Source organism: Varanus komodoensis, unplaced genomic scaffold (assembly GCF_004798865.1).
Source record: "Varanus komodoensis strain SLA01 unplaced genomic scaffold, ASM479886v1 scaffold15, whole genome shotgun sequence".
Lineage (NCBI taxonomy): Eukaryota > Metazoa > Chordata > Lepidosauria > Squamata > Varanidae > Varanus > Varanus komodoensis.
Genome location: NW_025335440.1, coordinates 18,666,870 through 18,688,462, shown reverse-complemented (window position 1 = coordinate 18,688,462; position 21,593 = coordinate 18,666,870). Strand labels below are relative to the sequence as shown.

The 21,593-nt window shown below is 41.3% G+C and overlaps 1 protein-coding gene across 5 annotated transcripts in view; it reads right to left on the bottom strand.

The window, feature by feature from the left end:
* The window catches only part of PARD3 (par-3 family cell polarity regulator), a 592,893-nt gene that overhangs the window by 191,328 nt on the left and 379,972 nt on the right, over positions 1 to 21,593 (bottom strand). For 4 of the 5 annotated variants that reach the window (XM_044425071.1, XM_044425073.1, XM_044425074.1 and 1 more), the window contains 4 exons: positions 20,156 to 20,306; positions 13,344 to 13,533; positions 7,612 to 7,760; positions 2,320 to 2,364 (listed from right to left, as the gene is read on the bottom strand). In XM_044425071.1, the coding sequence (XP_044281006.1) occupies positions 2,320 to 2,364; positions 7,612 to 7,760; positions 13,344 to 13,533; positions 20,156 to 20,306 (535 nt within the window). The remainder of the gene's footprint in view (positions 1 to 2,319; positions 2,365 to 7,611; positions 7,761 to 13,343; positions 13,534 to 20,155; positions 20,307 to 21,593) is intronic. The other variant, XM_044425072.1, reaches the window with a different exon arrangement.

The window sequence follows — 21,593 nt, the reverse complement described above, 5'->3', positions numbered from 1 at the left end:
AGAAAGAAAAATAATTTTTAAATCTATTAGAGTGAGATTCTGTCCTGGTGAGAAACTTACTTTCCCATTTGAGGTCAATACAGTTAAACCCAACTGGAGTTTTTAAACAGTTTACTCTGCCAATGTAAATCTGTTCCATGGTTTGCAGTTTATACATTTCAGTGAAAAATGTTTTACCACATATATGATGTATTTGTCTTTTATGACCTAAGTTGCTATTTCTTAAAAAAATGATAGAACACAATTTTGTTCAGTATCCCAACGTTTGACAACAGGAAATCTTGAAAAGTCAAATGAAAATCTGCTCTTCATCAAACCAAAGAAAAAAGAAAAAAATCATTTGTTTTTAAAGAAAAGAACCACTAAATATTTATTTTGCACGGCCCAGGTGGTTTGTGGCTTAGGGTCATTGCCCTGTAATCCAAATGTGTCTTCAGGGCTATTAACAGACACTTCCACATGGAATAATTTGCTTTCTCAGAAATAAAACTAAAAACGTGTGTTCTGTAAACTGCAACTGGTCATTTCTCTTACGCTGTGCATAGTCAGTGCAAAGACCTCTTCGTGAGTGCTGACAGCCTGAACTTGAAGGGCTCTGGAGCTAACTAGGCTTGCTGCAACTAAGAGACCTGTGTACAAAAGCAGAGGAAATCAGGGAGAATGTGATCAATGCTTGATCCATCTGTTTCTTGGGATAAGAAATAGATAAGAGCAGAGAGCCTAGAAAATGTGAAATTAGGCCGAATCAAGGAAGATCTGGGAAGAACGCAGGGGAGACATCATGGGATTTTGAAAACAGAGCCCAGCCAGCATTCTATGCTATACATTATACCAAAAAAGTTACAGCAGTGCCCAATAAGATGTGAGGCACCAATAGCCGTAGCTGGAATGATGGGAAACCTCATTACCGGAGATGTGCTTGATGCCCCCTACGCCACCACAATTTCATTTACATTAGCATGCGTCTCTTTTTGGACACTGCCCTGTCTCTTTAGGCATGTCAAGTATTCAGGATGGATATTCCAATGAGCACAGCATCATAAAACTAGAATGTTATGTCTTGCAGGCATAAACACAACAGAAATGTGTGGGATCAAGAAGAAAAAGAAAATTAATTGCTGTTGTATTGGCATTTTACTTAGACACACGCCTGCCAGCTCAGGACTGACTAAGAGAAATCTAGTTTTGCAGAGCTCCAGCAGTCCTATAAAATGATGCACATTTAAACTCCACGTGCTTTGATAAATGCCACTTAACGAGACTAATCTCGGCATATAATGTATGCATGCAAGCCACTGCAAGCTACTGTGACAGCTCGCTTACTAAAATCTCCAAGCTACTCCAGTTGCTTCCTAAATGCTTGAATGCCACCAGTTCTTCTAAATATACTTTTCTAGTAGAATATTTATGCTTCCCAGTGTGATTGAAAAGAGAGCCAAAAACAAAAAAGGCATTAAGAACCAATGCCCTCTTCAATTAGTCATGCTGGAAAGAAGTAACATTTTCAGGATTCAAAGGTGAGTCGTCCCTAATTAGAACTGAGTAATGTCACTGTTTCTCTGAATGGAATGTTACTGTGTCCTCCAGATCGACCCTAATTAAAACAACATTCCAAAGGTCAAAAGTTAACTTGCATTAATAAATTATAAAGACTTATAATTGCAGCTGGTGCATTATTTTAATTGCTAATAAATTCATGCTTTCGAAACCAGCGCCATGACCATTAGACAGCAAACAAAGTGCCTCCAATGCATGGCTTCTGGCATGCATTCTATTTATTAGATTCTTTTGTTCTAATTCCTGACCAGGAAAAGGGAAAACTTGGCAAACAGCCTAACTGGCAGCCTCCCGTTACCTGATTGCCTACTTGTTGCAAAGATGGAAGCTCCATTTAGGGGTAAATCCAAGGACAATGGAACTTTGTGGTTAAAAGCACAATTGAGAAGTCTGGCATTAACAGTGCCTGTAGATAAATACTCAGAATTTCTTAAAGCACTTTGCTCTAGGTCTAGACATACATAAAGGACACACTACCCAAAAAGCTGGAGGAAATGATTATGTCTTTTAAGAACTATATTTAGAGTACTGAAGACCTAGATTCACTTTTCCACATGTCATTTTCCTCATCCTTGAAATGTCTGGTCTACAGTATTGTAAATTAATCATTGCATTTCATAATATTGGAGTTATTGCAACAAAAAGAGAATCATGCAACTATTGATATATTATTTTCCATGCACTGTGATTGGCAGTTCTGTAATTGTGATAAGCTGCTGTGACCAAGGTTTCTATGGCAACCACCCTACAGTCAATTCTTACCTGTTTTCTGGCCATCCATTGTACTGAGCTTAGTCTCGTCAGCTACTGTTAAAAGGTAAATGTATAATGGTTAGCCCTGTTAGTGCCCACATCCCCACATGCATCCACTGTTTACATTCTCTTTTAAGTTAGAAGACACTGGCAACATTACTCCTCATGCAGATATGCAGCATTATGCAGGAAATATCGCCTGGGCAAAACCGAGCCCCAGCAACAAACCTAGCAACTGTCATGCACTGGGTCAGTCATTTCCACATCACAGGCGAGTATAACGTGTTACATTCACATGCCAGTTTATTACAGTTTGCACAGGTAAGTCACCAACACGTCAAAGTGGTACTTTGTGTTTTAAAAGCCCCACCAGCTTTTCTTTACATAAATTCTACATTTTCTTAGACTTAAAAAAACACACATATCCAAGTCTAGGAACTAGTGAATGGAATAAAAATATAGGTGGAAGGCTTGGTTAGAAATGCTTAATCTGGACTATTCTGTTAAAACGAGTCATCAAATGATTGTGGCTATGCCTCATTTATAGCCATCTCTGAGCCTGTCAGGCATGCAGAAGTGCAAGGTTAGTTCTCACTTCCCCCTACTTCAGAAATGCTCACCATTCTGAAAATATATATTGGAGTGTTCAATGCCACCCAAAGGCCGCAAAGGCTCTCAGGGCCCCTCCTCCAATTATGGGGGGGACCAAACACAAAAGGGGCAGGGCTAAATGATCAGCCTATTTCAGCGTAGCTTTCACTGGCACGAAGTCATAGAGGGGACATGTTAGCCAATAGGAATGGAGAAGAGTGGAACTGCACGAAAGCCAAGAACCACTAAACAATTGGTGGTCATAGAAGACGGAGAACTGTGGAAAGCCAGATTTGGGCCTCACTTCTGAAGTTGTGTACTCCTGATTCTACTAGTACTATTCCCATACACAATGGGGATGGCAACTGGCCATAAACCACTAAGAGGTGAGCCTTCCTAAAAAGATCTCCTATTGTGGGACATCCTTACAAAACGATTGTTTTTCCTAAAGTGTGAACAAACTGCTCATTATCATCAAAAGGATGTTGTTTGTGTTAATATAGTTCATTGCTGATTTGAGTGTATCCTGTTTCAGCTTTCAGAAAAGCAAGGCCATTGCTCCTATTAATGCTTGTTTCAATGAGGGGCACTGCTCATCAGAAGTTCTTAGACCCACAGGACTTTCCTGGGCTTCTGGCTTACTTTAACATGAGCAGAGTTTACTTCATAGAATGCATGAAATGGCCATGACATGTGGACCACAGAACAATATGTGACATGGAAAAGAAAAGAGGAAATAATGGTTTTGACACCAACAGGCTACAGAAAATACCATGCAGCAGGTTCAATTTCTGGGCAATACAGTACAAATATACATATAAATACCAATGTATATAGAAATGGACTCTATATGTATGTTACACATACTCATGCTATATCATATCTATATTATATTTATTTCTTTAACAACATTATCCCACCCTTCTCACAACATGCTCAGAAGAGTTACTGATCCCTCCAACGAGCACCCCAATGACCTCAGAACAACACTGCAAGGATGGGACAGAAATGTGATAAATAACAAATAATTTGTTTTTGCGTTATCACATTTTTAGCCTGCCCTTCCTCCAAATTGCTGGACATAGCTTACAAGATATAGCTCTCTATATTTATCCTCACAACCATGCTGTCATGTAGTTTGGTCGGATTGGTTGATAGCGATGGGTTCAAGACCATCCGGAGAATTGTACAGGGAAGTGGGGATTAGAAGGCGACACTGTGGCGTGGACCAGCCACTGGTGTAATGGTATCACTCCTGCTGTCTTCCCTGCTGGGCAGCCTCACCACTCATCCTTGATCCATGGGACTGCTCCTGAGGAAGGCAGGATATTGGACCATATGGCAAGGAGAGATCTCCAATAATGGCCCATTTTGGAAGTAAACTTTCTCTGCCACAGGGTGATCTACACTTGCTTACAGCCTGCCTACCATCAATGGACATGGTATAAACACCTATATTGATAAGACCCCAGAGAGTCACTTTATTATCTCTGCTAACCTGGGGAGAGATAAGTATTTTCTGGCCTCCACCCCAGCCTAGGGATGGCTAACTCATCAGGGAATCCAAAGCCTTTACTATCCCTCCTCCCCAATAAATCTGTCTCCTAGCATGCAATCTGCAACAATTCCCAGGAAACAAAGTATTCAGACACTACCATTTGGACTTCCAGCTCTCTGGAGTTTCCTGACTCTCCTCTCTGTCTTCCTTTTACTGTTTATATAGTAGTTCTGTGGTCTGGATGCACTGCTTCTCGGTGGTGTCCTACCTCACTCCTTCCTGGAATGCTGAAGCAATAGGAGGGGAGAAATGGAGGCAAGCCAAGCTTGGTCTTTAGCCCTGCACAGTCTCTGAATGGGCCAAACATAGACTCACACCAAGAAACAAGCCTTCACAGCAAGCCTCAGTCCCTGTATCTGCTTCGCTCAACAATATTACAGATGAAAGAACATATCCGATACCATCAAAGGCTTGCTCAGCTGCATGTCTGTTAATGAGGTACAAGCTAAGATTAGTAAGACATGGCACTTCTTCCACCTTGACTAGAGCAAAAGCTAATGCAAAGCAACTGTATGCCATAATTTAAGCCCAGAACATTCTGCAACAGAACTTTAAGTTTCCATACTCCATCAAACATTTAAAATGGAGAGACTCTGGCATGAACTTGCACATCACCAAATCTGACATTGCAAAACTAGGTCTCCAGGTGGACTGCCTCACTGCAGAGAGTAATTCTCTCTCTTGAGATGTTTATTTACATTATCCAGCACTAGTAGCCACTCACCCACTCTGATTAGATCTTATACTGATTTGATTGCATCTTGTCTTAATTTGTGATCTGCATAGCAATTTGACACCACTACTGCTGTCTTTTCACTACTTTGCCCTTTGTCCTCACTTTGAAAGGTCCTGGAATAGATGAACCCTGCATGACTACATTATGGATTGTCTAGAGAGCAGGGATGGGAAGTGAAATTTCTCTCCTTCTCTCAAAATCCTATAACCTGGGGTCAGTGAAGCTATGTGATGGAAAATTCAAGAGAGATAAAAGCAAGTATCATATTTCTCCCCACACTGTATAGTCAGACTATTGAATCTGCTACCACAAGATGAAATCTGCTACCACAAGATGGCCACCAATTTGGGGCTGCTCTCAAAGAAGACTAGACAAATTCATGGAGGACAAGACTATCAATGGTGCTAGCCATAACAGCTATCTATTAACTTCAGCTCAGAAGCAATCTCTCTCTCAAAACCCACTGATCAGGAACATAAGCGGGAGAATGCAAAATTGTTCTCACATCCTGGTTGTGGGTTTTGCTTTTGGTCTCTATGCAAACACAATGCTGGACTAGACAGGCTTTTGGTTTTGCCAGTTCTGACCTTGCCAATCTTTTCTAGGTGATACTGTTTTCAGAAGGCCAGTTGTTAATCCTGTAGGTGCCCATTGCTGTCTGAAGGTTTGAAACAAAATCTAACTGGAGCAAAGCCTGACAGTTCAGGTTGTAGAACCTGCTGCTGTCAACAGGTCTGGTTGATAAGGGGGAGCACGCAGGTGCTAATACCACCTGATGATTTCAGCTGATATTTATTTTATTTACTGCATCAATATTCCATCCCACAGCTAGAAGGCTTTCTATTCCATTTCTATGCATAGCTGTGCTGTGTTGTCCAGAAAGTAAACCTGCTACAAGAAGCAATTAAGTCATAGGCTGAAGCAGTAGTTGAAATTAATGAGTGTCTTCTTTCAGTACTTGTTTGTACCATTCCTCTTGCTACAACTATTCTTTCTTCATCTTGCACAAGGATCCCAAGGCAACTTACAAGGCTTTCTGTCTGTTTTTTGTTTTTACAATGCTTTAGTTTGACTTATTTCCCTCTTTGTCTTGCTCCCCATCTTCCCACAGTACCAACCCCTTAAATTCTACTTTCTGCATCTGATGCAATGGACTCTCACAATTCATCTTGTCTTTAAATGACCATGAGGCTCTGAGGAGGGCGGTGGGATGAAAGTGGATTGGAAAACTTGATCTGGAACCAGGGTCAAGACTAGAGCTGTAACCAGGGCTTGGGAAAGGCCATCACCTGGAATCTGGAGTAGCAAGCAGGTGGTACCAGCTGCTGACCAGCTCTCTAATGACACTACACTCTAGGGCTTTCTTCTGGGTGCCAACCCCTTGAGAGGCTCAGAGGGTGGCAACTAGGAGGAGGGCCTTCTCTGTGATGGTCCCCCATCTCTAGAACAACCTCCCTGCTACAATCCACCTGGCAACAGGTTAGGACAGCCCTCTCTGTGGAGGCCTTTAAAGATTTCCCTGGTCATTAAGGGGCCAAATGGGTTTACCCAGGTGCCCTTTTTGGTTGGGTCTTTTTATTTCATTTTAATGTATTTTAATATGATTGAATGCTATTTTAATTAGTTTAAATGTTCTAAGTGCTGTTTTATGTATTGCATTTTATTGTTTTTATATCCTGTTGTGAATTGCCCAGACAGCTTTGGCTACGGGCAGTATAGAAATGTAAATAACGATGATGCCGATGATGTATGCCTGATGTGCAAATCCAAGGTTTCATATTGCCTGCCAATTTTAAGGACTTTCGAAGATGTTATACACGTTTACTTCCTTCTGCACTGTGAGCAATGGCTACAATTCTGGGTTGATTACTAATTCCCAGCATCCAGTCATGAGATGCTTGGTTCGAGACCTGGAGTCCTCCACAGTAAGTCTCACTGAAAATAATGGGCTGACTTTGAAGTACATCTGATTGTCACTTGCATGGTTGGACCACTGTAGGAGACACAAAAGCCAAGTATACCAAGGTGGTTAGAGTTACACTACAGTCACAAAGTATAAGGGAAACTTATCCATGCCCCAACTATCAGAAGTTAGTTGTTTGGGGATTATTTCCACTTCTGAAAAGCACCTAATCACATGCACACAGAGGACCATATACTAAACTGTAAGCTATAACATGCATCTGCATAAACATAAGGTTTAAAACATCTAAAATTAAAATTGCACAGACACACATAATGCATATTAAGAATTCTTCATGCCACATATTGAATCCAGCTGCATGAGTAAAGCAACTGTTTGGTAAAACCAGTAATATAAACTTCATCATGAAACAACAAACACTGTAATTGCAACCTGGAGAAACTTGTTGAAATACAACACCATGGTCAGGGCTGGGGGTGTTAAATTCAATACCTAAGTCCATGCTTTTGGATTTCCGTGTCTTAACAAAGTCCAACTGGCTGGCATCTGAAAACTGCTTTGTGCGTTTTTCTGACATGCTCTGGCGTCCAAATCCCTCTCGCTGGAAGGCAAGCACTGGATCAACATCTGGACTCAGAGTGCTGTCAGGGAAGGAGGAAAGACAAGATTACCAAAGTGTACATCCATCACAGTCATGAAACAAAACATCTGCATGCAGCATCAGTCTTCCGTAACACTGAGAACAAGCAAGATGTGTCTCGTTACTTTTCCTAGGTAAGTGCCTTTGTATTTGAAGGACCACCTTGACCTATATGACTCGGCCTGTGCACTTCGAGTACACCTCCTCCAATGCCTGCTAGTTAGGCTGCCGGAGCTAAGGAGGGGACCTTTCAGTGGTGGCCCCAGATCTATGTCATTATTCATCCACAAAAGTGTGAATGACCCTACAATCCAGGATTTAAAATAGGCTTTGACATTCCATCTCATGCATCCTGCTCGTCCCTGATGGTTTATAATAATGTTAGTTAAGTCACTGTTTCAAAACTTTTACCTGAGCTGAAATTACAGGTTTTGTCTATTGTGAATTGCTTTTGGGAGGGAGGAGGGGTTAACTAGACATTTTTATGATTATTTTACTTCATTAGTATAAACTACTTTAGGGAGATTGTTAGCTTGAAAGGTAAAGTGAAAACAGTGCATTTTCCTCACAATAACCCTGTGGGGTAAGTAAGGTTTAGAGAAAGGGACTGACCCGAGGTCACCCATAGATCTCACAACTGAGTAGGGATTTGAACATCAGTCTCTGATGTTAAGTGTGTCTTTCTTGCTGCACAAATTGCAGTGTGTACCTGAAAAAAGCAACTACAACTAAGCTACAGAAGTGGTAATTCCAGGTGGAAGAAAATGCACATGCAAAGATATAGAAGTGTGTGTTTCAACTGGCATATCTTTACTTTGAAGCTAACTAAACTCAGAAGGACTGCCTTCTCCCAAAAATCCTGCCCTCAAACGGAAAGGTATTTTACAAAGGCCCTTCTTGCTGTTTGTTCATAAAATGGTAATGTGTGATAAGGCACTTGTTTATGTTAGCTTCCATCACTTCTGGAACTGAATCCCTACATGGCCCCCTCACACTTGCAATTGGAAGGAAGTTAAACAAAAAATAATTCAATCACGCTCTTGATCTTTCTTAAATATTTTCACTGCTCTGGGTTTTGTTGTTTACTACAGTTTGCTTAGATTGGTTTATTGCTTCCAGTGTATGCTACCCTGATCTCCCTGAGGAGGGCAGTGGGATGAATGTGATTTGAAGCTGGAGTAGGGAATTTGTGATCCTTGGGATGTATTGGACTACTACTCCCATTAGCCCCAGTCCCAGCCAGCACAGCCAAAAGTGAAGCTGACTGGAGTTGCTGGTCAAAGGTCAACACAACTGGAGGGCCGCCATCAGACGCGTTTTTCAGAGCTTGTATGTTCTGCACCTAAAGAACCATGCAGAGAACACTGAACTGTATGAGAAGCACCTTTAAGTCTGAAACACCCTGTTTTTTAAATAGGAACACATTTTTAATCACTACAAAGCCCAAGTGAATCCCATGGATATTTACTTTTCTGGGCAGTGTCCAACAGGGCCATCCCACCTCTGCACCCATGGGATTCACCACTAACATTAACAGGACTTTGGTGCTTCTAAAAGTAACCTTAAAATGAATGAAAAATTTTGTTTGTACCTTGGGACAGGTCTTCTGCATACCCCACAAATTAGCCCTGTTCTGCTCTCTTTGGGTGATTTTTAGAATGGATGAAATCCAATGGGCACCCAATGATCTGAGCAAAAGAAGCTTCAAGCACTTTAAAAACGAATTCCAACACCTCTGAAATGTATTTAAAGTATTTTTATTGGTACTGCACACTGCACTGGAAATCCATGTGATGAAGGGTGATACAGAAATATTTCAGATAAATACTTCTTATAGATTGTGCATTGCACAGATCATCTGTGAGCAACCTCACTTGGTGGCCAGGAAGTAGTTTTGAGGTACATGTAGCATTAAATGAAAGATTTCTTCTGTAGTATTTACTAATACAGCTTATGGATGTGACCAAGACCAGTTTTACTCTGTTGAACTGAAGGGGTTGTGCCACGCTCATTTTCAGGGTTCAGTTCTGCCTAGACCAGGAACACGGAGTCTTCTCAGAGGAGTAGCAGCTATCCACAGCATCTCTCTTCACTCCACACTCTCAGACGCATCCTTATTACCCCCAGGGCCACAGGAACAGAGGAGACAGCAAGTCAAGCAGGAGCTTCAGGTCCACCAATTAGCTACACAAATTTTTTTTAATGATTCATTTTGCCAGTTAGCTGCACCTTGATGGTACTCAGCAGGACAGAGATGTTCATGGAAACACCTTCCCAGATTAGAAGGTCCAGGGCCAGACTGACTGTCCCAGAGTGGCATCCTATAACGAAGGACTAAAAAGATCCTGCTCCTAGTGGGTACCTTTCTATTTCATGGGCAGGATTTACCAAACTGTACTATTCAATACAGTGATGAGATGCACTGCATTTTACTAAGTAGAACGATTTGTTGTAAAACCTTAAAAAGCATAAATGGAAAGCACTTTGAAAAATCATTCAGTATAGCTGAGTAACAGTCCCAAATAGCTGTGCTTAATATTTCAGAATGATGTTAAAGTCACTTTGTCTATTATTATTGTAATTCATAAAACCAACAAGCAGCAAAATGTATTATAATAACTAAGGCTCCTGGAACGACATTTGACTCTTTAAAGAATGTAACCGTATTGTGACCCTCAATGTTATTAAAATTCCACTTATTAATCCTGTCTCATTGTCCCTTTGTTTTCATAACATTTTCATCAAGGATTAGGGAGATATTGTCAGCCTGGAAAAAGCTTACATTTTCGACCATGATTCAGAACAGCTGCCATTCTTGTTTGGATAACCCTTCGTCCATATTCTTAGCTTCACCCCTTGGTGCCTTCCAGCAAACTCACAGAATACACCTTCATTTTACAAGCCTTCCTTTGTCCATTAGCAGCAGGAAATTAATAAAAAAAATCCATTCCCAACTGCTATTTATTCTATTTTATTTTATGGAGTTTATTTTTTGTAACAAATAAAATGAAGTCAACACAAGTAAGGCTCCAAACTGATTTGCTTCTTTTTGTAATGGCATCTCTGCCCTTGGAAGGACAAAAATAAAAGTAGTTGCAGTAGAAATCTAATGATTCTTAATAGCTGTTCATTCTTTCTTCCCATGTGAGCAAATGCATGAGATAGAAAATATTCTACTGCAGTAGACATAAAAGCATCTACAAATGGGTTTTTGCATTCTGCTGTGGTTCTCTTACCACACTCAACTGGAAAAATCCACATCAACATGAGCTATTACATGGAATTTTGAGTGCTGTTCAGTATCACCCCCCCCACCCAAAATTTTTAGCTTTAAAGCCTTTTCTCACACAAAGACAAAGTTGGGCATTTGAAGAATTTAAATTACAATTGTGCTTCTTTGAAATAGGCAAGGAGGAGAAAAATCACATGTGATGGAGAAAGAAATGGCTTTTAAGATAACAATTAAAAACTTTAAAGACAAAATAAAGCAATGCCACCAAACACAAACCCACACTGATATTAAGAAATAGCTGACTCATGCAAATTCAAACAAAGAGACACTTGCTGGTGCTAATTCTTATTAAGATATTGCTGACGCAGTTATACCAAACCCAGGAGAGTGTGGGACGTGGAAAATTCTCATACGTCAACCTGCTTGTGTTAATTATCATCACAGCCCTAGCAGGGGGTTCCAGAGAGAGGTCTTTTATTTTGCTTATTGCTGAACATAATTACAAGGTTTACAAATTAATGTCCTTGTCTTGGATTAGTGCAGACTGCACTACCTAAAAATTAGGCAATATTTATTCTGCAGATCATTGTAAACAAGCCAAACCAAAACAACTACCTCCCCCTACTTCTTCCAACACGCACGCACGCACGCACACAGCTTCAACAGAATGAAAAGTCCTACAAACCAAAATTTGTAGGTATCTTTGTAGGTGAAGAAAGAAATCTAAACAATGATAATTTTATTTACATTGATCCACTGCATACAAAGTATTTTAAAAGTTTGCTTGTCTACATGCAGCATTTGCTGAGTGATCATCTGTATGCTTATGCACAGCACATATAAGGTAATTCAGAAGTTGACATTTACACCTTTCCCTTGAAGAGAAGGTTTCATCCTTCTGTGCATGCTTCAACATGTACAGAGCAAGCACTTTTCCACCTAGATCCCTTAGAACCATTGCAAATATGCCCTCTCCAAGAAGAAAATCCCCTGCGGCAGGAAAGGATTGCAGGCAATATTGCCAGACAGGAGACGATTGTTGGTAGGTAAAGGTGCTGATAACTTTCTTCTACATGGGGCTTTTCTACATGAGACATTTATTGTGTGATCGTCATTCCCTACTCAAGGTTGTTTACAGGTTCGTGAGATGATATTGTGACCCTACAATTTTGCTTCTCTGTCTAAGCAATACTTTCGGGCAAGCTTTTTAGAGGAAGGGAAATTTAGTCATTAATTGTAAGAGAATGCTTTTTCCACTTGTATACTTTCACTACACTGTTATACCACAGTGTCACCAGGAAATTATGAAAGCCAAAGCAGGAAAAGAAATGTTTTATGTGTAGTGCTTGGAACTCAATTCTGCAATGAAACCAAAAGCAGATATTGCTAATTAACACCCTTGTGCAGAAAACTGCAATGCCTTTATGCTAACACTCATTGGGTAGACTGGCAAGCTGAAATGAACTGGCAGCAACTGGCAATGGCTACATTAAACCAGTAGTTAAAACTTACCATGAGCCAGTAAAAATCCATATAAAACATTGGCAAGCAGCAAAGGAAAATTGAAAGGAGTCTTAAATATCAAAGACTATGAAAGGAAAGACAGGAGAAAACAAGGTGGCCTATGCCTGGTACCTAAAAGATAACAAGGGAGGTGCCAAGCACACCTGAGTAGGCATCGAGTTTTGTAATCAGGACAGGAAAGGGCCTTTTTCCCCATAAGTGCCCGCTCCAGTAATGGGGATACCTGGAGGAAGAAAGGCCTCCAGTGATCTGGCAGTTAGTGGATGGGTTCAGTATGGAAGGAGTCAGTCCTTTAGATATCCAAGTCCATCCTGTGCTTCTTGCATGGATATTTTTGTCTTTGAAGAACAGAGCCCCAAGCCATGCCACAAGCTACCCTCATAAAATGCCAGCAACTACCCCACTTTCAAAAGACTTTTTTATGCAGGGTAGGGAAGGATGCTGTGCAGTAAACACAACTCCAAAGCATCCTTGGCAGTGTAGCTTCGAACAAGCATCTCTTTGCATCATTGTCAGGGGAAAGTTCCCATAATTCTCTTCTGCTCTGCTTCCCAGACAGGGACAAACAACTCAGGAGTGGGGCTAGGAAGGCCATTTTTAAAGAGAAGCTCTCTGCATCACCCAGTGATGAAAAGTACAGGAGTCAAAGGCACATTAGGGTTCAATGTAATGCATGTTTAGGAACACCCCCCTTCCCCCACACAACTCCCAGTGTGGCTTGCTGGAAACTCTAGGAGTTGCAGGACAGTAGTCTGTTTAAGCATGTATAGGATTGTTCCCCAAGTGTCTGATATACAGAGAATAACTTCATGTGGGCATAAACCTTACCATTCTGTGGACTCACTAATTGCTGGTTTACTCCAGGCTCCAGTATCCACTGTTGCAAAGCCCACATCATCGTGGGAACTGGACGATGACTGGTCTGAAAGATGTGGAGGTAGTACTGGCAGTCTATCGTCTTCTATAATGACCATGTCATCCTGGGGCATGTTGACTGTTGGAGAAAGCGGGTATTTGCCTGTACAAAACAGGAAAGATGAGTACAAACAATGCACATTGAATACTTACTACAGTCTCTGCATTCCACAGTTAAGAAATACACAAACCAAAAGTACCACAGCACTTTCCATGCTAACCTAGTTATATAAGGTGTAAGTATTCATGGATTGCTGTCTATTACATGGTTGGGGGAGTGAAATCCAGCCCTTTGGTACTTGTCCTTTCTAGTGACTTCCCAGCTTTTGCAGAGAAGTGGTGGTGCTTGCTGTTTCCGCCTACTCCAAAACCACAAAATACTTCTCCCAAGGCTTAATTAGTGGCAGTAAGAGCTTTAAGCAAGCATATCCTGGCATTCCAGTCCTGCCTCTGCAACTCTGGCTTCACTGTTTCTGCCCTTGGCCCTGAGAACTACTGCATGAAACCCCCAGGAGCTTCTCTGAAATTTAATTCAGCCCTTGGGCTGAATTGAGTCTCCAACAACTTCTTGGAGTACCTCATCAGACACAGAATGGTGATAGTCAAGTACATGTTTTGGAGTTATCACTAGCTACTGATGTATTACATACATTTTTTCCTGTAACAATAACAACACTGATGGTGATGATAATGCGCAACTGTATCTTTGGACCATGTTGAACTGTCCAGCTACAAATAATGGGACCGAGATGCAAAGAGGGTAAGAGTGGTGGGAAGGAAAGGGTTACCTAAGGCCATCTACTAAAGTTAATGGCAGAGGCCAGATTCAAATTATCATTGATAATAACAAAGGTTTTCTTATTTTTAGTTCAACTTCTTAGTTACTAAGCTATACTAACTTTCATTGTGAGCAGAGAGGTTAAGCAACCCAAGTGGGAAGGACTACAATGGAATATGAGAGTTGAGCTATTATAATCTCGAGAAAGACCAAACATACGGAGTGATTTTGCATGCAAAATGAGGAGGAAATGGAACAGAATTCTGACGTATTCTACAGAGATCATGGTGTCCATACATGAAAGGATCATGACCCACAGACAGACAGACAGATGGGAAGATGTTTGAGCAATGAAGTTTCAGCTGAAAAAGTGGGCAGCATAAAGAGAGAGCCAGGTCCATTCTTCAAAAAAGTTGGGGAAAGATTGAAAGAAAAAGCGCTGCATTGCACGCAGACCCATCACTGTCAAGCTGAAATGAATGTGTTCAAGTTTGCATAGCAGCTAATTCTCTGCCCAGCAAAAGCTTCTTTGATGGACAGGTTAATGCTGAGCCTAGTAATGCACTCCTTTCCAAACATAATGCCTACAAGATTGTTAACTCTGTGGCTAATAACGTCTCCAAAGAGCTGAATGCGAAACAGTATAACCTTATGGCATTTTACAGATGAAGCCTCCAAGGTTGAGAGGCAAAAGTAATTCAGTGGCATGTCTAGCTTTTTTCTGCACTTCTTAATATTTCAGCAAGAATGAATGATGACATTTTAGTAGTTGCACTGAAATGTAAAAGAAAATGCATTTCTTTTATTTCAGATTGGTGGAATGAGGGGGAGAACAACAACCTACAGGTCAGTCCTGGACACAATCCACCCACAAAGATGAATCATGTCTCCCTCCTACTTGTGATTCATCCACCGATACCTGAAGATGGGGTTACTGACCATTGCTGCACCGTAATTTCACATCGAGCTTGACTAAAAAGGCAACACAGTGGTAAAACAAAAAGAAAATGAAGAGGAAAAAACCGCTGAAAAAGTAAGACTATATAATACCCATAAGAAGGAAATGACCTCAGTATAAAAACTTTGGCCCCAATTAACTTATGGCTCCCTATAATTGGGATACACAGAAGCTTGTTACTAAGAAAGAAATTGGATTGGTTGAAGAACTCACTGTATATTTAAAAATGCAACGTGGAGAAGGAATACAGTTGATATGCTAAAGTGGAAAGTGATTCTCTACAGATAGTCCTAAACAAACTGGAGAAATAGTGGTTTTCCTTTAATTTCACAACTGAAAGCAATGTAAGTTTGTAAACCACTTGTGTTACTATAGAATTGTTGTGAAAGGCTGCCTTAATTCTTGGAGACTTCTTTTAGGAATTTAGTTAACATATAATCAAATTTAAAATCAAATTACTACGGTGAGTATATTATATTTCTAAAAGAGAACCACAATGAAGCATTGCCTTAACTCCATTGTAAAACTGAAATTAGTTAACTGACACTTTCTGCTTTTTTTACACTTAACTTGTTTACTCTATTTGTTTGTCAGTTTTCTTTATAAGCTCCATTATTGCAGAAAGTTGGAAAATAATAGGAAGAGTCACACTACTGAGCTTTGGATGGTATAAATATCTATCTATATAGACATGTTTCTGCAAGTCTGGACATGTGGCAATACTGAATGCTTTGGAACTTGCTTTTCAATATAAAAAGGAAAAATACATTTATTAACAGAGAAGTACAAAATACAGATTCAGTTAGGAATTCTATAACTGGGGAGGAATCCTTACCTTGTGAGAACATGATTGGGAACTCTGCAGGGACAACTACAATTACAGCTTTGTTAACATTTGTCCATAATTGTGCAAGTAAATGTCCTAAGATTATTAATATTTGCTAGGTAAATAAATATATACTTTGGTCTCTGACATTAGTGGATGGCAGGATGGGACATTTGTTAGCAATGCTAACAACTGGATCTAAACTCAGGGACCCAACTCACACAGCAGGGTTGCTCATCTTTGAAAATAACCTCTTTCAAGACCAGAGTGTAGCAATAATCATCTAAAGCACCATCTGGTCCAGTTTTTCTGGATGAGCTTCAGTTACTGCGGCCAGAGGATGTACAAATGGTGCTTGGTTAAATTCAGCATACCACCTGCATGCTTCAGTCCTGGCTTACTGTTACATCAAAGAAAGGGATTCACACCTAGGTCCAGGAGGCTGTAAATGCCTCTCTGAAAGAAAGACTGATGTCAGACTCTTTAAAAAAAAAGAGGCTGTGATCAGGCCACTCCTAAAGAAATCTAATCTGGGCCCAGAAGATGTGAATAACTATAGGCCTTTGGCCAGTGTTCTTACCCTGGGCAAGGTGTTTAAGTTAAGCCAAACAGCTCCAAACATTCTTGGAAGAAACAGACTATCATTTCAATTGGTCTTTAGGCTTGGTTTTGGAATGGAAACTGCCTTGGTCTCCCTGTGAGGTGACCTCTTGTGAGACAGAGACAGGGAATGCAACCCTGTTGATCCTCCTGAGCCTGTCAGAGGCTTTTGATACCATCAACCATGGAATACTTCTGGACAGGATGGGAGTAGGAGGTACTGCATTGTGGTGGTTCCCCTCCTACCTGACCAACTGATACCAGACACCAGAAGGCAGTGCTGGAGGATTTTGTGCCATGACAGTTATGCCACAGAGTAAGGCAGGGCTCTGTCTTATCCTTCGTGCTCTTCAAAATCTACAAGAAACTGCTGGTGGAGTTCAAAGTATGGGCTGAGGTGTCATCAATATGCAGATGACCCTCAGCAATCGCTCTTGTTCATTGAAGCCAGGTAAGGTAGTGACCTTCTGAATAGAGTCTAGGCTCAGTAGTGCACCAGATGAGGGCCAACACACTGAGACTCAATCTTGACAAGACAGAGGTGCAGTTGGTGCGAAGATCATCTGTCCAGTTGGGAGATATTCAACCTGTCCTGGATGGGGTTGTACTCCCTCTAAAAGACAAGGCTCAGAATTGAGGGGTGTTTCTAGACCCAGAACTTGAGTCACAAGTGGCATGGAACACCTTCTGTCATCCCAGATCGGGATACAACTGTGTCCCTATCTGGACAGATGGAACCTAGTGACAGTGATCCATGCTCTGGTAGTCTCTTGCTTGTATAACTGTAATGCACTCTATGAGGGGCTGCCTTTGAAAATGGTCCATAGACCCAGAATTGGGCAGCACGACTGTTAATTGAGACCAGCCCATGAGACTGTATCTTGCCAGTCCTCTTTCAGCTGCACTGGCTGCCTGTTGAAGTCCAGGCCCAATCCAAAGTGCTAGTGTTGACATTTAAAGCCTTAACTGGCTTGGGACCAGGTTATCTGAAGGAATGCCTCATCCCTTATGTACATAAAAGGTAAAGGTTTCCCCTTGACATTAAGTCCAGTCATGCCTGACTCTAGGGGGCGGTGCTCATCTCCGTTTCCTGGCCGAGGGAGCCAGCATTTGTCCGCAGACAGTCTCTGTGGTCATGTGGCCGGCATGACTAAACACCGAAGTGCACGGAATGCTGTTTACCTTCCCACCAAAGTGGTACCTTTTTATCTACTTGCATTTGCATGCTTTCGAACTGCAAGGTTGGCAGGAGCTGGGATGGAGCAACGGGAACTCACCCCGCTGTGCAGATTCAAACCGGCGACCTTTCAATCAACCAGCCCAGCAACACAGTGGTTTAAACCACTGTGCCACCTGCAGTCCCTATGTATGTACATACATATGTACATACCTGGGCCCTAATCTCATCTTTCAGGGTCTCTCTCTCTCAGGGAGCCCCTTGTAACAGAAGCAAAGAAGATGACAACCAGGAGAAGGACTTTCTCTGTGGCAGCACCTTGTCAATGGAATGAGCTCCCCAAAGTAGTACATCTGGTGCCTACTCTTTTTTCTTTCATGTGCCAGGTGAAAACCTTTTTATTTGCCAGGTATTTTAATAATTGTAAAGTTTTTACTTTGGTTTTAACATTATATTGTATTTTATCTGCTGCTGTGCTTTTCCACAACGTAATTGTGACCACTGTAATTAGTCTATTGCTGTTCTATTGGTTGTATTGATTTGTTATACTGGTTTATTGGTTTATTGCTTTTGTTGTGGTTGGTAGTATCTTGCTGTTATTGTTTCCTTTTAATTCTATTAACCACCCAGAGAGGCTTTTGCCTACAGGCGAAACGGCCTTTTGCAGAAATCAGCATTGGGTTCCAAAGAGTAAATTCTGCAGCAGATGGGGTTTTTCTGAGTCATGCAGATTCCATGAACTTGCAAGCTGGCTTTTTACTTTTGAGGAAGGGAGAATTTCCTCAAATGATCAGTTGCACAAGTGGAATGTATGTAAAAAAATCAAAATCCAGTTTCACTCATGTTCAGACAACTGCTTGAAGGATGAAAACTTGCAAAGCAAACATGGAACAATTTTAACAAAGTTCATACATCCCTGCTTGTTTTAGTGACCATCACCCCTACCAACATGAAGAGGTTAGGTAATGTAAAATTCACCCACTGAAAACAAGAGCCACATTTCCTATGGGTATAAGTAGTATAAAACTTTAGCTTTTAGCCCACCCATTTCTTCCATTTTGTCAACAGAAAAAGGAAAGATGAGCAAGAGGGAAGGAAGTGGGCATTAAAGTCTCAAGGAGAATGCTACACCTTGGATCTTGTTCATTTTTTCAGAGCACCAGTCATATAATGCATGAAATTTGGAGCGCATGAATGAAAGCTGTATGTAGAAACTACATCCCTTGTTATTCAATGAACACAATCCTATGCATTTTTAAACAGAAAAAAGTCCTACAGCTCCCAGCATTCCCCAGAAATGTTGCTATTGCTGGGAAATGCTGAGAATTGTAAGACTTTTTTTTGGGGGGGGTATCTAGAAATGCACATGATCATGCCCTTATCCTCCATACTAATGGAATTTCTATCCCCCCATTAAAAAGAAAAATGAAAGTTAAACAAGGAAATTAAAAATAGATATACCACTGCTTTGAGCAAAGTCAGCATAGGGTTTCCAAATTCATTCTATGGATATTCATGTCCTTACTGACTATCAGTGCATGAAAAAGATACTTTAGCAGCTACATCTGAGTCTCAGACTTGCAGATGAATCTGGGATTAAAATTATTGCATTGCATCAGGTGCTATATCAATTTAAAACATATTCTCACATTTTAAAACTTGTAAAGTCTGCTTGAACTGATCCCTGTTATAAAGTTATTTGATAAATCCAGTCACACATTTGACAGAGCCAGTTTTTATAAACTCGATCTTTCAGAGGACAGGGCAGCGGACCCTGAATTGCTCTAGACCAAGTGCTAATAACCTCATTATGCGCTGGGGGTCCAGGCAGACAGGAGAGTACTGAATGCAGACAAAGGAAGCATAAAATTAGCTATATGACTTTGAACCTAGGAAGCCTCCAAGACATTTAAGGCAGAAAAACAAAAAAGGCCCTGAAATAAACATACTAAGCACAAATTGGATCAGCTTCACATGCGCTTATCTGGTTTTGGAGGGGAGTCAAATGGGAGGTAAAATCCATGACGAATCTTAAATGATACATGCTTAATCATAACATTCATTGACTTTACATTTAATGAAGCTGCACCAAGCAGACTCTTATGGACTAGCATAAAGCATCTCTCTGCACCTGAGACACGGTAAAACATTTTAAAATCTTTCTGTGGTTATCTCTTGCTCTGCGATCCGAGACTTACTTGATCAATTTATTGACTCACATTAAGAAACCTCTCTGCTCAACTTGGGGAAGGGAAAAGGCTTCCTTCAGGATTGGTCACGGCAATGTTCTCTGTGGCCCACATACATAATGCATCAAACACCCATCAGAACAACCACAAAAACAGATGAAGAACGAGACAAGATTAGCTGTTTCTGCTTGACTCACCCATTATCCGATTCAGGGCAGCACTCCTGGTGGGTGACTCGCTGAGACCCTCGATCCCGCTGTAGAGGGAATGAGAAATCCTCCGCTCCCTGTCGTCCAACATTGTCTCAATAGGCAGCTCTGGCCCTGGGGGACTCCCAGGTGACTCCAACTGCACAGAAAGGTGGGGGGGATCAGATCTGAGGGTCCATTTAACAGCATGGGGGAGCCATAACAACTCGCTGTAGGCTGGGCCCTGGCTGGGCACCAAATGAGCTAGAACTTTTCACCCTGGCCCACAATAATTTGCAGTGACAGTGCTGCTTAATGACCAACTTTGTGCCTCTCTACACTGCACCTCCGACGGAGCCTTGTCGGACTCCATCCTTCTTCAGGAAGAACATGCAAAGACAAGGAAGCACGTTTTGCTTATCTGTATTGCACATTTCTTTCAGCAAGTAAGCAAAGCCCTACATTTCAGAATTACTTGATTTATTTTTATTTAATTTTTTTCTATGCCGTCCATTACTAAAAAAGTCTCTGGACGGCTTACAATTATCTGGCAGACGGCCTGGCCTTCTTCCACAGATGGATGGCTTGTCCTCCAAATTTGGGGTTTATTTTATTTTGGGGTGGTGGATAAAGGGAGAGACAAAAGGGAATGAAGCAAAATGAAAGATCACACCATTTCAAATCTGATTTTTAACCCTTTCCCAAATGGAGCAATTTGTCACCGTCACCTGATTTTGCCTTATAAACCCCAGTTCCAAAACCATGAACATACAAATAAAAACTCATTAATGTAAGAGTTTTGCCACGATCTGGAATCAGCATGATCATTGCAGGGATTATAATAACATCTAGTTGTTTGTGCGTGCATGTTGTGTGTGTGTGTTGAGGGCGGCTGTGCTCAAGGTTTCTGACCCTAAGGGCAACAGACTTCATCTTGTCAGGGACTGGAGAGCATCTCTGTCAGCTTCGTTACACACACAAAAATGAAATTTGTCCCACTTTTTCTCAGCCCCCGCAGGCTTCACAGCAGCTTTCAGAAGCCCAGCAGGGTGCCTCTAGTCAGCAAAGCTGAGGGCTCAGGGGTAAGGAAGGGGAGAGGGAGCTTTATGCCTGGCTGCACTGCAAAACAAAGCAGCAACCATATCAATAATAGGGACAAGAAGGTCCAATCCCATCACACTGATTCTGGCTCAGCTATGCTTACTGTATATGTTTCTGAGTCTTATTCAAGGTGGTGATTTTGTCCTACAAAGCCCCCATAGCTCATGGAATGGCTCTCCTAACACAAACCTACTATATACTTCCCGTACACTAAAGCAACTTCTCCAGTTCTTTGACTTCCCAGCTTCCTAAAGCTCAGAGAACCAAGATTTAGGGTGGATGCCAGGAAGTACTTCCTGACGGTTAGGTCCCTTAGAGTATGGAATGGGCTTCCACAAGAGGTGGT